At 35.4% G+C, this 18468-nt stretch overlaps 1 protein-coding gene across 2 annotated transcripts; it reads left to right on the top strand.

The window, feature by feature from the left end:
• The first annotated feature begins 1810 nt into the window (after positions 1 to 1810).
• Positions 1811 to 18429, top strand: gipc3 (GIPC PDZ domain containing family member 3). 2 transcript variants are annotated; one of them, XM_023340210.1, is made up of 7 exons: positions 1811 to 1975; positions 5458 to 5785; positions 9266 to 9451; positions 9662 to 9842; positions 13965 to 14074; positions 14388 to 14466; positions 15912 to 18429. In XM_023340210.1, the coding sequence occupies exons 2-7, from the start codon at positions 5498 to 5500 to the stop codon at positions 16061 to 16063; spliced, it is 996 nt and encodes a 331-aa protein (XP_023195978.1). In that variant the 5' UTR covers positions 1811 to 1975; positions 5458 to 5497; the 3' UTR covers positions 16064 to 18429. The 2 variants fall into 2 exon arrangements, with proteins under 2 accessions (XP_023195978.1, XP_005800402.1); XM_005800345.2 differs by having other exon boundaries at positions 14385 to 14466.
• The last annotated feature ends 39 nt before the right edge of the window (positions 18430 to 18468 follow it).

The following is an 18468-nucleotide window of genomic DNA, read 5'->3' as shown; positions in this document are numbered from 1 at the left end:
AGAATAAATGTATTTATTTATTTAAATTTTTGTTCTCCTTCACAGTTATGCACTACATTTTGCTGATCCATCACAATAAATCCACATACTGAAGTTAGGAATTATAACATGAGAAAATGTGAAAAATGTAATGTGATCACAATATAGCTTGGAAAATTATCTTTAAACATCTACTAAAATGTTTTATCATATCCCCATCTAATTTTAAAGTTCCAATGATGTTCTGAACTTTATGTTCATACTGATTAAAACACAACTTTGTTTAGTGTATTTCAGCACACTGGGACAAGACCTTGAACACATAAAAGATATTTATCAAATAGAGGTTCAACAAAAGTTGAGCTAATATTAGCAATGAAAGCTTCTTTTAGTTTCCTCTCAGACATCTCAGGCACTACCAGGAACAGAAGAGGCAGTGTCCAGCCTCATGACAAAGCAGACACACCACCCTCACACAATCTGGCTCACATAGGCAGATGACGGTTTTCCCTGCCGTCCCCACTGCCACGAGACAAGGCACATACAGAAAAGGAAATCACAGTTCTCGAGGAAGTGTGTAATAGGGTTGCGTGGATTCAGCGTAGGAGTCAGCAGGCTATTCTGTGCTAAATCATCAGTGTGATGGATAAATTATTAATTGGGCAAAACAGACAACCTCCCTTGGATCCATGACACAATATCCCACTTTCATATGTGTCAGTTGGTTTAATAGGATTTGATTATTCATAGTTTTGAAGATGAGCCTTACATCTTCTGTCAGTCATCAAGAGGGTGTGCTTTACAAAACATCAATGTATTCTTGAGAAAGATAATCTTTACCTAAATTTCCACAGAAGCTACCACCCTAATGATATCAATGTAGTTGAGATGGCACATTGATAACTAACTGGAAAAATCCAGGAAAGGTCCGACTGATAAGTTTTATTAGATAACTACTAGGTATGATGATTAAATTTAAAGGAAAGACCATATAGTTTTACTGTTTATTACTCAATGCATGCAACAGTTTCCTAACTGTTTCCCCTCAGCTTATCAGCTGAGAGGAAATGATTAGATGAGCTCATCAGGAGAGCCAGCTCTTTGGTTGCACAGCTGTTTCCAGTGTAGGGGTAGGAGACAAAAGAACTCTGGCTAAAATAACATTACTGATGAACAATGTGGGGTGGGAGACATTGGGAAAGCCAACAGTGGTCTTCAATACAGGCACACCACGGGGCTGTGTGCTTAGTCTGGTTCTTTTTACTCTGCTCACCCATGACTGCATACCCATCTACTCATCTAAGAGTTCTAAAGTTTGATGTTACTACCGTAGTGGGTCTGATAACAAACAATGATGAGATCCTGTGCAGAGAAGAAAGCAGTACCTGACCAAGTGGTGTTCACTAAGCAACCTGGTTCTCAACACCAGCGAGACCAAGGAGGTCATAATGGACTACAGGAAGTACAGGAGGACAGTGCATACACCTATTACAATTTAAGGGGAGGTAGTGGAGCATGTGGACATCAGATTCCTGGGCATCCACATCACCTCGTGTAATATAGCTAATCGAGGTGTACTTGCATTACTTCCAAGTTTGGGTTAATGTGTAATGGGTGAAACAGCACCCCCTCCTGGTGGTTGGCAGTGTCAAATATACTGAACACAGACATCTCGTTGACAGTTCATGAGAGATAAGCGCGAGGTAGGTTCACTGAGTTCAACACTCTTGTTACAGGCCCAGCCTCTCCCTAGGGGGGGCGGTAGAGAGCAATCAGTAGTAGCACGGAGAAGAAGAAGAAGAGGAAGGGTGTTAGCTGTTAGAGGCTCGAGCGGTGGAGTGGTTGTAGTTGTCTCGTTTTTGCCAAGAAGAGAAATAAAGTTCGACAAGTTCTTCATCTGCCTCCTCCTTGTTTTGCCGCCAGCAGAGCAGAGCCTATGAGCTTGTTACCAGCAAACGAGCCGAAATAGACACCAGCCTGTTCTGGACTTACCAAGGTAACACTCTGGTAAAATGTTACGTTAGCTTGATGCTAACATGAAATGCTATTCCTCGTAAGGTGCTGTACCCGCTGTGATGAACCTGATTCCTGATCAGTCGTTATTCTGTTCCATACAGATAAAAATCATTTCATCTCATCCTGTCTCCTGGCCCTTATTCACACAACGCAGAATTGAGTTGAACTAAGCTAGAACCAGATCACGATTATCGAGGTTACACTCGGACCCCTGATCTGAAGGCCAAACAAAAGCTCTTCTTCCTCGGAAAAGTGAAAAGGGTTGGACTCCCTGCTCCATTGCTCAATAACTTCTAAACTCTAGAAGTTATTGAGAATCTAGAGCCATGATTGAGAGCATCCTCTCAGTATTACTGTGCATTATGGCAACTGCACAGTCCAGGACAAAAAGGACATGGTCAGAGTGGTGAAAACTGCCCTGTGGATGGTGATGAGTCACTTACTGAACCTGGACCTAATTTATACTGGCAGACTGCAAAGAAAGGCCAGTTGTATTGCCACAGACCCCACCTATTCAGGACACAAACTGTTTGCAATACTACTGTCTGGGAAATGGTACAGATACATAAAGAGCACAACCACGTGGCTAAGAAACAGCTTTTTCTCAAAAGCTGTGAAATCAATCTATCCACCTTAATCGTATGTTATTCTTAATTTCTTAATTTATTTATTGCTTGTTTTTATTTATTTAATAATTTATTTATTTATTTTTTTTTACCAAAGCTGCTGTTATACCAGAATTTCCCCACTGCAATACATAATTGTGAGACATTTCTATTCTGTTCTTCTACTCAACTTTCAGGAGGAATCTTATTGCAGCACATACTAATCTTAATCAGCTGTGATCTGGAAGTAAAGAATACTAATAATTTGCTAAACTAAATACCAGCAGTAAATTGTCAGACTTCAAAACAACTCCTGCTTTCTGCAGGACTTGCAAAGTCATCACAGTTATGTCCTGTGGGACTACACTTTTCACTAATATTTGCAGACTAAGTTGTTAGACCTGTCTTGTTAATATTTGCAAAAAGACTAAAACAAAACAAAGCAATCTGTCTAGAGCCAATGAGCAGACCGTTTAAAAAAGAGGAAATATTTAATGTGTACCTATTCAAACATGACATCCTTTTACTTTGTGTATTGTATATATTGTCGATTCGTTTCTGTTTAAAACTGCAATGAGCGGCTTTTGTTTACGTTTGCTGCTTACATTTTTAAAATGATAAAATATACTTCAAGTTTTTAATAAAATAAGATCTGTGGATATTTTTCACTGGCTATAAAAGAAAAGGAAACCCTTTGAAAACAGTGACACCTTGATGCGACTTACAGGTTTCAAGGTATACCTAAAAAGCTGTTTTAAAAACAACAAAATTGTCTGTCATATAATTTTTTGTCTTTAATAAGAGGCCACTGTAAGAGCCAGGGTAAATAAAGATGTATAAAGATGTGTTGACCCCTCACCTGTTGCTCTTGGGCTAATTGGGTTACTATACTTTTCCCATTACTTTAAAAACAGACAAATTCTGCAGTTTAAATATAAACAGGATAAACAAAAAAAGATGGATAGTGTGGAAACTAAAGGAGCACCACCCACCACTTTTATTAAGGTAATGTGTTTTCTAAGTTTGCAAACTGCAAGAGGCAGGTCTGTTAAGCAGCTGACTATAGCCTATACCAGATCGATAATCTTACCTACTGACCAGCAAATACCAGCTTCTTATACTATCAGTGTTTCTGCACTCCAAAAGATTAAACTTTAAAAGTCTTAGAAAGGGCCACTAATTATTTGTATGCTCTGTAATAATAAAACTAAACTTCATAGGCATTATAGCAATGAGATCCTTACGGTACTTTAAATTTATGAACAGCTTTCTTATGTTTCCACTGGTATCTTGATGATGATGATTCTGTTTTGAAAAAGAATACACTTAAAATGTGCGTAAATACTATAAAAATGTATTTTTTTCTGAATATCATCAGACCTTTGGAATCTAATACCAGTCCTGAACGTCTCTAGTAATACTCAAACTAATCATCTGTTTTTGCATGTTCCATTAGTGGTAATACATGAACATTGGGCAGAGAGCAGCTTATTTCAGTCTGATGTTCCATCTGATTACGACTCTAAGCAAATAAAATAAAGGCTGCTTTGCTACCAGCTTCTCATCTGACAAACAAACATCCTTTGATGACCTTTGTAATAGTTGTAAGGCCTTGGTGGATGGGCAACACCTTGGCCTGGAAAACCAAGGCTGTGACGCACTTCCAACTGCAGCTGTAGACTTTATATCACAGGTGCATCAACATGCTTATGGTGCAAGTTGGAAAGGAGAAATTCAGTTTGTTTAGGGGTATATTTCTGCAATATCACTGTTGTTTCAGGTCAATACACAGACTAATTTCATAATATTGCATTTTATTCATTAATTTATAATGAATAAAATGAAATTATTTAACAAAAAACTACTAAACAACAAAGTACACAAGATATTATAACTTAGTAAATACACTTGCTGTATTCACATACAGAAAATGTGTTATTTCGCTGTGTGTGTGTACACGAGGGGATCTGAGTTTGAAATAATGCAAATGACACATCCTCAGCTGACGAGAAAATCTGGAATTTTTGTGGAATTTCCAAATTCGAGGCAGAAAAATTGTTGTCCTGATAGGACAATCTCCCAATTCAAAGTGGTTCTGCATCACATGAGATAGTAGAATATGACATTAAGGGCAGGAGGTCACCATGAAAGAGTGAAACAAGAAGCAAAACGTGACTGTTGTGACTTTTCATAACAAATTTAGATCAGTTGTTTTCCCACTGAAAATGGAAATTCCATTGACAAGGGAATTTTAAACTATCAAACCCTGATAGCTTAAAATTGTAATAGATGAGAAACATTTGTCTTACTCACTCGTTTTGTTTCTGTGGGCTGGGTCCTAAAGGTCAGCACATCACCAAGAATTTGCCCTGTCAACAACCTCTTTCATTCAGTTAGGCCAGTGGGCAGGAACACCTTACTGCCTACCCAGATATCATCTTACCAGGAACACTGGGGCATTGTCTTTGTTGGCCTGTGTGGGAGTCATTTTACTCATACCTAGACATTTTCATACTTCAGATCATATGTGAAGGGTCATGTCTGTGGCATGTTAGGCAGCTTTTAACATATGGAGTGTCAAAGGTTATTCCTTGAAGAAGATTTTATTTGTTGTCTTTTATTGTTGTTTTGTGTGTGTGAGCTCAAATAGGTTCAAGTGTAACAGACAATCCTAAATTCAGAGGGTGTTGGGTTTCTCCCAGGCAGGGTCTGGCTGTCCTCTTTCATATAATGTTACCAGGTTACTCTCATCACTTATTTATCTGCTTTCCTCACCACCATTGCCTTGGGTGGTTGGTTGATTGTGGTGTTTGGGCAACTAAGTGTAGGTAAGCACAGTTTTTCCTTTTTATCATAGCTGCTAACCAGCAGGGTGGATCAAACCCAAGCTGGGACCGATGCAGAACGGGGAGGTTATGAGCCCGCAGGACTCCAAGGCATTGGGGGATGAGGCCATGAAGGACCACAAGGCCCCTTGCCAGAATCAGGGATGCATGGAGCCCACAGCTCCTCCACTTCCTCCCCCATCACCGCCATCAGCAGGGCCACCAGAGTACCCGAGACCCAGGCTTATCTTCCACACCCAGCTGGCTCATGGGAGCCCAACAGGGCGCATTCATGGATTCACCAATGTCAAGGAACTGTATGCCAAGATTGCAGAGGTGTTCAACATCTCTCCGTCAGAGGTAAAATGATTAACCTGGAAGAAATTTCATAAAGTTATCTGATTGCTGTCTTGCATTTCTACTCTGTCTGGCCAGTTGTAAAAAGGTGTTAGGTTTCCATTCTAGGGCTTTTTTTCCATGATCTAGTTTTACTGATCATTTCCACTCTCCAATACCGGACTTTGTACTAATATGAGCAGCCAAAGTTCAATAGTGGAAACAAAGAACTAGATAAAGTGTATTTAATCAGTAAACACTCACTCAGACATTTATGTATGTCAAGAATTTACATGTCGGATTTCAAACTAAAACATAACCAGGTCATGATTCATATGTATTATACCATGGGAAATGATGTTAACTGTTTAAATACAGGTGAGGTGAAGACTCTAGCAAGACGTGTAATAAGAAACAACTTTATTTCCAGACCAACATGATTTAGCTTTTGGCCTTCATCAGAAGCTCAAACACATATCTCAATCTGCACAAAATGCCTTCATTCCTTAAACTTTTTCATTATTTGCAATTTAACCTTAGCACAAATAAAACTTTTCTGTGGGGGCCTCAGATGCGGTTAATTCAATAATGATAATGAAGACCAAGGAACACACCAGCCAGAAGGCCTGGGGTAACTCTAAAGGAGCTACAGGGACCCCATATTTCAGGCATTGTCCACAAACCCTAAACTTTATGGAACAGTTGTAGCAGACATGTAAGAAAATACTGGCCTATGTGTGGCACAAAATCAACACTGCACAGTAGCTGTAGAAGATGTCCTAAACATTGACCTAAGCACATTGAATTTCTGAAAGAAAACCTGGTAGATAATGCAAACACACTTAAGACTGGGCCAGAGGTTCACCTTTCAGCAAGACAACAACCCTAAAGATACAATCAGAGATACAATTTAATAGTTTAGATAAATCATGGGTTGCAATAGTCCAGTGAAGTTTCATAGTTAAATCGAACTGATAATTTGTAGCAAGGCTTCAATTAATGTTCTTGTTACATACAATCTGATTAGCTTTACCCATTTTACAAAGGCAATGAAAGAACAAAGGTACATGTCCAAAGCTGGTCAAATACAATCAAAGACAATCGAAAAGTCATATAACATTTTCCTACAAAAGTCCTCAATGTTATGTTATGTATCCAAATAATTTTCATTTAATTGTGTTGTTATAGCTTGACAACATGTGAGAAAGTTTATAGCAACAGATATATTTGCAAGCCACTGCATGTGTGATATCAGGTGATGAAAAACATCCACATGAATATAATAGCTTTTTTTATACTGCAATAAAGTAGCAGCAATACAGCAGCAGGAACACCAAAGAATCAGTCTGGGACAATTTATAAGCAATGTTCTAAGTAATATTTAGGCCACTGAAAATGCTTTGCTAAAAAAATAAACATGATAAGCAATGCAAGACAATATTGATTCTACATAAAACGAATAGTTAGCATTGTTTCTGAATTTGTGCACAAGTCACGTTCACACAGTCAGTCATAAAATCCTTTCTGAGCAAGACTGTCCTTATATAGAAAACTTATCAGTTTTGAAGGCCATCATGAAGGCTTTGCTATCTTAATATGTATTGGGTATAAAAGATAACAGTTTTTCTTGTGAGGCAATCAACAACAGTCTCTGCTTCTACCTTGGTTATATTTACCTTGCTTTACTGTGTAAAGTTCAACCAATACACAGCAAAATGGAAATGAAAGTAAAATAAAAATGTCAAACTTAGAAATTGTGTTGTTATATGAGACAAATTTGAGTAAACTCTTAAACCTAATAATTTGACATTACTTAGCCAATAATAACCCACAGTTGTTATCATTTTGCTTGATTAATTTTTGAAACATGTATATTAACTTAATTTTGTTCTTATAGCAACAAGTTATTGTAATAGGGATGGTAACAAGCAATATTTCTGCAGAACCTATAGAACTACATGCGGACTTCTACATTCAAGACTCCACCATAGATTTATGGCAATCTACATTTGATTCTATAAAATGCATCCATTTCCCTGACCCCAATTACTGGAGAGTCTGATTGGACTGACAACCTTGAACTCCAACCCCACAGTCTTACATGCAGAGACAGATCTTTTGATCAGCAACTGCAAGATAACACTTTGTTCAATTATCTTGAATTTTCTTTATGGACTTTCGAACAAAACTTGACCTTGAAGTTGAAATCTGATGTAATTCTTGTTGTTTGTTTGTTCTAAAAACATGAAAATACGAGTAAGGGAACACACTTCTTTAAAAGAGCAAAAACCTGGTACGAGAGTACAACAAGTTATGAGATCAATTGTGCAAAGTTTACTGATTCAGATTCTCCTCACATCATTGCCAGATTTACACATAACTGAACAATAAATTACAATATAATCAAAAGTTTATTTAGGTAATTTGCTTCCAAAATCTAAAACTTTAATACTTTGAGAATGACAATGTGATTTATTTAAAATAGAATGTAAAATAAGACAAAATGTAATCAATTTTCATTTTAATATGCTTATTTAGATTTAGTCTTCACTGCATTCCTATTTAATATTATAAAGCACTGTTATCAACTGATCTTTTTAATATGTTAAAAACAACCAAAGCAGATGCAGCTCTTTGGAAAAACTGACATTAGCAATAAAATAATTTTATGTCAGAAATGTGCAAATAATACTTGATTTGAGGTTCCTTTTGCATGATTTGTTGGTTTTTTCCTTCCTTTTGATTTTTCATTAATTCAAATTCAACACTCTGTAAGCAGCCAACATATTAAATAACAACCATATAAGACATGCCCTGAAGGTATCAGTGGCTGCTGGTCAACTATGTTGCAATCTGCCACATGACTGTTCATGTAGTGGAGGCAAAAACATACTATTTCTGAACTACCGTTTTATTTGAATGGCCTTATTGAATAATCCGTTTTTTTCTGTGTAAACAAATCTCGAGTTCTCATCAGATTAATTCTTGAAATAAATTAATAGAATTATATTCTATTTTATTTAATTCATATACACAGAATTAGCTAATGTGATTGTGCTTTGGTGAATATTAGGTGTAATTAAACCACTAATTCATTTATTTATCATGTTTATAACTAATGATAAACATGTGTTTTTATTTTCAGTGACATGTTTTATTTTTTGTACTAACCTTGTGATAGTAAAAATCCCAAATCATGACTCGCTGCTGCTCTCTGCTGTTTAAAATCTATACTACACTTCAAAAAATCCAAAGAGCTGCATCTGCTTTGGTTGTAAAATTGGAACACCGTCCAGTTTCATGCAAAGTATATGCTATCAGAGATGAGCCCGTCTGTGTTGATAAAGGTATTTTGTATTTTACAATATGAAAATAAACATACTTGGTAATGCAAGTGCACTATGCAGTGATGTGCAATCTGTAAGAAAATATAGTTTTATGAAAGTTTATGCTGAATTCAGGGAACCTCCAAAAGCATTTGTTTTCTTCATATCCTGCCCTCAGATCCTTTTCTGTACCCTAAACTCTCATAAAGTGGACATGCAGAAACTTCTTGGAGGACAAATTGGACTGGAGGATTTCATCTTTGCTCATGTCAGAGGGGAAACAAAAGAAGTGGAGGTGACAAAGACCGAGGATGCATTAGGTCTCACTATCACAGACAATGGAGCTGGATATGCTTTTATCAAGGTGAATGAGAGGAAAAGTAAATAAAAAACCTGTGTTTCCTAATGGCTGTTTGCTAAAGTCATTAGGAAACACACTGTACTAAAAGGTTGTACTAAAAGTAAAATCTTTTGGTATAGTTAAAGTAATTACAAACAATTTCCCATGTTCTGGATCATGCATATGAAAACTTTCACTTGGAGCTACGAGCGTAACCATTTCTTTTCTCTCTAGAGAATAAAAGAGGGCAGCACCATTGACCGACTGAAGGCTGTTTGTGTCGGTGACCACATCGAAGCCATTAATGACCAGAGCATTGTAGGATGTCGACACTATGAGGTCGCCAAGATGCTAAAGGAGCAACCAAGAGGCCTCCCTTTCACTCTTCGCCTTGTGGAGCCCAAGAAAGCCTTTGGTGAGTAAAAAACACTAATTATTGAGACAAATATACCAGCCTAAAGTTATTCATAATTTTATATTAATTGACAGTGGTGTACTGTGTGCTCTTCTATAAAGCCCCATCAAACATCCCAAATGTTTGGATTACATAGACAATTTTTTCTGAGGTAAAACTTAGCTTGGACTGAATCAGAAAGTGAAAGCCAACATGGGTCTGGGTGCTGGGAACCTGGCTGATGAACATACTTCCTAATATTCATCAGCCAAGTAGGAAGAGAACCAGTTAAAAGTTTACTGGCAGTCTGCCAAATATTCATCTGTGAAACTCATTGCCATCAGTTACTATAAATTATCTGAAATTATGTTGGTTTTTTAAAAAAAACAAACAAAAAAAACAAGTACCACATTTCATGCTCCTCTGTATCATTTCATGAATTGAAATGATAATTAATTATGATTTAATGGAAGATTCTCACAACATAAAAGCTAAAACAGAAGACAATATTATTGTAGGTTTAAAGAGATTTTACTCAAACCTAATCTGAAATAAATGTGCAATTCTTGGAGTTACGTTAAGGCAAAATGATACAGATTTGGACTTAATTTTTGTAATAATGTCAGTGGAAACATAAACACTCTAAAAAGTAAATTTTGCTCTGTTAAATACTATTTATTTCTTGCAGATAGTCTCCAAAACAATGCGCATTGAAAGTCATAAGTAATGCAAAAAAAAAAAAAAAACAGAAACAAAAAAACACTTTGGACATGCACTACTGAACAATAAGAGTTGCATTAAGAATACTTAAGATATAGCAAGCTACTTATAGTGTTTGTTTTGCTGCTTTTTGTTACACTAAAATGACAAGATCCAAATTAAGGATACTGAGGGGTACCGGTGCTTCCAAACTTCTGTTGATGCTGTTAAAAAAATGATCAAATTTAATTTAAAACTAAACCTATAAGTTCTTTATTAGACATACTTGTAGTTTGCCCCCCAAACTACAAGTCTAAGCTAGATAGTTTAACTGGTACCATCATTAAATACAATTTCTTTTTGGACAAGAAGTCTTCCAATGTTTCTTTTTGCATCATGTCTCTCACTATTTAGATTAACAAATGGCCACTGAGACAAATACACATGGTGAAACAGAGAAATAGAATGCAAAGTACTTCATTTTTAGAACTTGTTTACTAAGTCAGCATTCAGGAACCAATAAATATTTAATCCAAATCATGTTGCTTGCAGTGGAATACAGCTTGAAAGCATGTGTTATATTTTCAGCCTTTTATATACTAGTTTATGAAAGCATGAAAAACTTTCATAAACTGGTTGTATAAGGTGTGTACTAAACCACTTTATTAACGTTTTGATTCTAAAATTTAAAATAAACAAATGTCAAAAAAATCCTAGAAAGAAAGCAACACTTCTTTTACTGAATGGAAGAGCTGGTTTGAGACCAAGAAAACTGCATACATTTTCTAGCAATGTATGTTGAAAAAGATTTCAAATAAGTTATGGTAATTATATTTTTTGGTTTCCAAAAATATTGACATTTTAAAATGTTTATGTACATTTTAAAGTCCTCAAATTTAGAATGTTGTCATGTAGATGTTTCCATAAAATATTACAACCACTTTGATGTTTATGTGTAGCTTATCAGTCAGTCCATTGCGGTTTGTCTGTGCAGTCCCTTCTGCCACCACCCTTTGTTCACCACAAAAACACTAGCTCATTACCTGTCAGAAGATTAATAGATGCTTAATTTGTTTTGACATGTTCAAAACATTCAAAGCATTGAGAAGTTTCCTTTTCTCATTGAACCAGTTGCTTGTCAAACAGGAAAGTAAATCCATAGTGTATTGTCTGACTTCCTGAAACTGATTTGAATCTTTAGTCACCTCTTGCTTAAGTGAGACTCCAGTTTGCAATCAAGTTCATTGTTCATGAAAGTATCTGTGGACAGTAAACAGGAATGACCGTGTCCCTGCTGAAAAAAAACAAAAAAACAACCAACAGTAGCAGACTAAACGTCCAGGAGTCATATCTGAACATAATGTTCTCACCTTAGCAGAAAATAAAAACAAATAATTATATGACAAAAAAGAAAATTTAAGCAATTCACTTTCAGGTTTTTTTTTTCCAGAATATATAGGTCGGGAGTTTACATTCTGTACAAATGGGACTAAGCTGGGATTTTTTAAAAACCTGATCTGTGGGAACTGATCCCGTTTAGTTGTCCAGGAATTCCAAGTACAGCAAATGACCACAAGTAACATGGAGATGAAGGATTGAGTGACAGCTATGTACACAATTGTCTTATCCTCTCTTGTCCTTGCTTGTAGGCTAAAATACAGGTTTTAGTCTTTGGTCTTCTGTTAGTTTGTATGTGAGGTGTCACAAGGCATTGGTCACTTTACAACCGCCAGTAATTTCTGTTCTCCAAATAGCAACACAAAAAGCATATTAACACCTGTATGTTACATGAAGACTCTTCTTGGTATGATGCTTGAGTACGATTGTTTAGAGTTGTTTAGAGAGGAGGAAATTGCAACGATAGGAATGATAAATCTCTTGGGAGAACACTGAACGTGCAAAGCCTCCACTCCCCCACATACAGTTAAGCAAACAAACATTCCTGTTTTGAAACCCGTCATTTGTTTCTAGCCTCATTGATTAGTTAAACTTGGCTGGCCTAATGAGTTTATTTCTGTGTCACAGATATATTGTACAGATGAAGATACATTTTCTGACCTCAACAGAAAAAAATGTAAAGACTGTAGATTAGAATAAGTGCTTCAATGAGACTGATCAGAAAAAAGTACATTTTGAAAATAACAATCTTTATGCTGATATTGAACGTACTTTTGATACCAAAAGTCTACATTTTTGTATGAAAAAAAATCCTTCTTTTTGGTCTAATGTAATACTCTCATCTTAAATGTACTCTCTTCTTAAGCTATAAGTGGAAAATTATAATTAGCAAAAAAGAAAGCCTTGAACATATCAGTATGTGTGAAATTAAATCTATTTTAAAAGTTTCACTTATTGTATAAAATGCTACATGGTTTTCAAACATTTTTAGGATAATTATTTGGACAAATGTAGCACACATGTGAATTTTATCCCCAGATTAATGGTCTCAACTGAAATTGTTTTGGGTATGTCTCAAACAATTTGCTCAACTGGTTTGCATAAACTGTTTTTGCATGTAAGTAAAAAATTCAATTTTAGAACAATGTGACTAAGGTGCATGCTCTATTTTGAATTCACATAATTTTAAATGAATGCAACCCCCCAAAAAACAACAACAATAAAACAAGGTACCATTATTCAACATATCTGCTCTGCTAAAAAAAAGGGTATGATATTTGCACATATTTAGCAATACCATTTGTTGCTATGTCATAATTAACAAATATATATATAAATATCTTAAGTCCATGCAAACATTCAACAATATAATCACAATTCAAGACAACACAGTACAAATTATATCCAGCACACTTTGGGTTTAACGTCTCAGTAGTGAAAAAGTTGTGCTTGTATTTGTTTAAAATTGAGATTAAACTTTTTTTGTTTCACATTTCAGCAACAAGACAATACAAAGTGTTGTTTTATATGATAAAACATGAAAGATTACATTGCAGTGACATAAGAAAAGAAAATGAAGCAATTCAGAATGTACAACACAAATAAATACAGGCATCATGTCATCTGAATGCTGCTCAAGCCTCCTTTGCATGGTTGTTCTTTTCCCTGTGTCAAAACATTTTGATGTCTGCAAAATACTTCCTTACCGTTCCCAAGCGAAATGTCTCACCGCTTCTTGAAAACATCTCAAAAACTGCGGACATCCAAATATGGAAGTAGGTGTGATGATGTCCAGCTTTGCTCTCACAAGAATGTTTTCTTCATAAATTATGAGAACAGAACCCAAAGTAGACGGCAAAACAACCATTACACCAATTTTGTGGTAAAATAATAGCAAATTTTTTTTAATGATGTTTTTAGATAAAAGATGATGACTAAGTTAGAGAAGTTATTGGATGATTGTGCTGAATTTTTTTTTATTTGTAAACATAAACAGCAGAAATAATCAGATTGCATTGATGACAGTCTCTCTGTTTATGTGATTAGACATGATTGGAATGAGAACTAAAGCGCCAAAATCTAATGAGGGAAAGCTGGTGAACGGGAGAGAGACTCTTCGGCTTCGGTCTAAGGGGGCGGCTACAGTTCAGGAAGTGGTGAGTTTCACATGAACCGTCAGACAATGACATATTATTGTTGTAATGAAGGTTGAAAAGCTTCATCAGTCTTTTTCAACAATGTGCATATTCAACTATTCCCTGTGCACTCTTAACACTGCCTCAGCATGTCTACACATATAGTGCAGTCCTCTACAAACATGGAAATATTTATATTACTTGAAGTCAAACATAACTGCAAAACCTTTCTGGGCCTCAGCTGGTTTGGCAAGAGAATTTATAGCAGTTTCTAAAGACCTTTGCCACCATATTTCAGCAGATGCCTCTATTTTTCCATATATTTCCCTAGCAGAGTGAATTTGAAGAACAGGCCACAAGGAAAGTGGACGATCTCTTGGAGAGCTATATGGGGATCAGAGACCTGGAGCTGGGTAAGACTAAACAGATAAAACTGATGTCTCTTCGTGTAAACTTTATCCTCATGTTGACATTTAAAGCCTTGGAAGGGGATGAGCTCAGAATAGATATTAAAACATAAACCAAGAAATCCTGGTTTGTATGGTTAGTGTAATGTGCTTTGACAAGTTTTTAAGATGCTATTTAAAGAAGTAGAACCACACTTCGTATTTGTATGCAAGTGTGTCCACTGGGAGCAGTTAATTAATTAATTAATTTATTTTTTGCCAAAGTATGTTAGCACTTTCTTGTTCATTTACATTGCTTTCACATTTTTAACCTTGAATTTGACATATTGTGAAAGCTGTTCACACAATAAAAAGGACATGACATATTAGCATTGCATGTTGAAGTACAAACAGTAAAGCAGCTTCATATCAAGTTTTAGTGTTTAGTTTGGGTCATCAGTTAACAGTATCAAAGTGCACAAACAAGAATGTTATACAAGAAAAAAAAGACACATTACTTTTTTTCCTCACTGTCTGAAGTTAAATCAGACTGAACGTCTCTTGTTTGAAATCAGTTAGAATTAGAAAAATTATTTACAATTGCTAAATATTGCAATCACACGAGAAAGAATATGTCAGAGATTTATTCATTAATGTCTTCAAAATCATTTTCTCTCTATGAGGTAGCATTGTATTTGCTACATGACTCTGGTCAAACATTTTCGGTTAGCTTCCACAAACTTCTCACAATAGTTTCCTGGAATTGTAGCAAATTGCTATTTTTTTTATTTAGAAAACATCAAGATAAAATCAAAACATGTTTCTATGCACATAAACCTCTTTTGCAATAATACATACTTTATGTATACATAAAATACATCACAATGCACATTTACATTTAAATACAGTACAGTTCATTTGCAAATACATCAGAGTTCTGAAGTTCAAACTGAGTTCACTTTCACTGTGAGTCAGGTAATTTTTTAAGATGATGCAAGCAGAATATAGGGCAACCATTTTAAGGCTGGTGATTATCCATGAAAACCAATCAATCAATAGGACAACAAAAGTATTAACAACAGTTAAAGTTCTTAAGATGATCATTGTCCCTGTTGCTGTTTGCATTCAAGTCCAATCCTGGCTCAAACACATAAAGCTGAACCTCATGAAACTCAAATGAAAGTCAGATGCTTGGAAATCTATGTCGAAATCTGTCCTCGTACTGTGGAAAACAATGCTGACTGACCTGTTTAATTCTTGTGTCTCTTGTGATGTCACTGATCCAAAGTGCACAAAGCAAAATTAGCCGTTTCCATTGCACTTCTTAAATACATTGCATTTTACAAAATCCCACAGTGAAAATCCATGGTTCATTACTCAGCTGCATGTTTTATTGTCAATGTGCATTTGTTGGTGAACCATATATACACCACTTGATGTTAGCTTTAACCTCTCACAACTTTTCTCTGCAGCAACCACCATAGTGGAAGCAGGCAAGAACAAGAAGAACCCTGATGACTTTGCTGAGGCCCTGGATTCTGTTCTGGGAGATTTTGCTTTTCCTGATGTGTTTTTGTTTGATGTTTGGGGAGCCATTGGAGATGTTAAAAATGGCAGAATTTAGATATTAACACCATTGAGAGTATTATATCTGTTTATTGGTAAATCCAGTTGCACAAAAAAGAACATAGTTGTTTTAGTCCTTGGTTGATTTTTTTTGTCACTTTCCAACATAATCACAAGGATCATCATAAATTCAACAATCTTCCTTTGGGCTTTTGAGTGTGCCCCCAGAGGATCATCACTGTAACACTGTAACACAAAATAAATGCAACACAGAAAACTCAGAAGTACTTTGAAATTCCTTTCTACTTCATGTGCATTCACATTTTTATGTTTATATCAAAACTTACAAAACGTTTAGGCCCCTCCCTCTAACACATATGGGCCATCATAAAAACACTTAAAATTAGATAGTAGACATCAACAAACAATCTAGGAATCTAAGAAGTTAAAAAATACCAGTAAACTAAAATTCCCCAGTAGAAACCTGCAGGGCACAACAAAACACAAATGTTTTTGAGTAACTTCAAAGGTAGGCAGTGATGTGTTTAAGGACAATGAGGAAAGGTTACACATTTTCCGTTTCCCAAATTGTAACTAAACTATTCTGAGAGGAAAGAAAATGGGTAATGTGCTAGGTCTTTGGTTTCTTGTAGCATGGATTAGACAGCTGTTTTCAGTCTGAGGAGTGGTTCTGCTTCTGCTGTTGCTGTATTGTTTTCAGCACATGTGTGCCATGTGCTTGGCAAAATAGAAAAAAGAGCTGAGGAAAAAAAGATTTATTTACAAATTATTTTCTTTCTACAAATACTATACCTCTTTGGACGTATACCATCCCTGTAGCACGTGACTAAAAAGATCTTGAAAATAAAGTATCTGCTCAGACATTAATCCAATTTATGGGAAAAATATAATACCAGTGGGAATATTCCCAGCTAAATGACCCTGCTCTGTGAAACAGATTATCTGTCATGATCAACCAAACAGGAACTCAACCCTTACTTCCCTTGACAAAATGAGGAGATCAAAGGAGTTTGTGTATCCATTTGATCTTCTGCGCTTGTAAAAGATTTTGCACTGTTTGTATATGAACTGAAAAATGAGAACATTCATGTCTACTCCTATTAAAAGAACATGTATTAACATGGTCTCTTGAATTTGCCTATTTATGTACTTTTTATACACAGAATACAAATACACCGCTATTGTTTGTTGCAGAGACTATATTATACTGTGTCATGGTTCACATCACTGGTCAGTTTTCACTGAGTAAATAGAACCATCAGAGCAAGTATTTGTAATCCAGGGAGAGTAAAGCTCTATTTAACTAAAATGCCTTGATGACTCACAATCAGACATCTATTAACTTGATAAGTATCGGTGCAGTTTGTCAACTTTTAAATAATATTAAAAACAGCATCACAAACCATGAAATGTTAAAGTCTAAAAGTTACCCTGAATTTAGTATTTTTATTTTTACAAAACAGATTTGTGCATATTGTAGATTTTGTTTTTATCTGACATAGCCTTGCACTCTTGAGGCAACCAAAAGAATTATTAAAGTCAAAAATGGGTGCAGAAGCATTTGATAAACAACAACAAAAAACCTAACATGCACAAACTAAATTGTAAATTCACAACAATAAACATTACATTTTGTTTCATTTATTTATTTAGCTTGACAACTGTGTAAGTGCTTTTCAAAGTTTAATTATGTGGCAAAACACTAAACATGACCAATCTTTCAGAGCCCCTGCTCTGTACTTTTGTGACATTTTAGGAATCTACAGTTTATGTAGGGGCTGTATTTGTTGATAAAAAATTGCTTATATTGGCCTTGAACTATGCAATGTTAAATATACATGTAATTTATTTTCCAGTAATAAAGGTTTACCTTTGGAGATTTCATTTGATAGTATCATTAATAAATAACTTAATATTAAAGATCTGAAAACTGAAAATTGGTGGCAGTTGTAAATGTTTTTTCCCTGTATCCAATCCTTGATTAAAAAAAAGAAAAAAGAAGAACTAAATCCCCCAACCTTTTATTTGTCCAGTTTGTTCTATGAGTTTGTAAGTCTAATTACCATATTCTAAGCTACTATTCCAGCCTTGGCATTAAGCTGAATCAAATTTCTTTTACATACTTTTAATGAAACTGATAAATGAAAATTCTGATACGGTTATTGATTCAACAAGATCCAAATATTTTGCCAAAATCTAGAATGTGAGGCCTTTAGTCAAAGTCATTCAAAACTAAAAATTCGTGCAAACGTAATTATTTGTAAAAAGCTATTATTCATGTAGCAATGTAATTGTTAGCATAACAAATGTGTCCCTCATAGTATTTTTATCTGAAAGATACAATTCTTTTGTACTTTGATCAGAACTGCACACCAATACCGAGAAGTAGACGTTAAGGCAAAAATAATGTATTTTTAAGGCAGAATGACAACATTGAAGAAC

This window comes from Xiphophorus maculatus, chromosome 9 (assembly GCF_002775205.1).
Source record: "Xiphophorus maculatus strain JP 163 A chromosome 9, X_maculatus-5.0-male, whole genome shotgun sequence".
Lineage (NCBI taxonomy): Eukaryota > Metazoa > Chordata > Actinopteri > Cyprinodontiformes > Poeciliidae > Xiphophorus > Xiphophorus maculatus.
Note: the sequence above shows the minus strand (reverse complement) of the source record. Positions and strands in the feature narration are given on the sequence as shown.

Coding starts and splice junctions, on each gene's coding strand:
- gipc3 (XM_005800345.2), top strand. CDS start 5,498: ATGCAGAACGGGGAGGTTATGAGCCCGCAGGACTCCAAGGCATTGGGG. Junction 9,452..9,661: donor CTGGATATGCTTTTATCAAG/GTGAATGAGAGG, acceptor TTTTCTCTCTAG/AGAATAAAAGAGGGCAGCAC. Junction 9,843..13,964: donor GGAGCCCAAGAAAGCCTTTG/GTGAGTAAAAAA, acceptor TTATGTGATTAG/ACATGATTGGAATGAGAACT.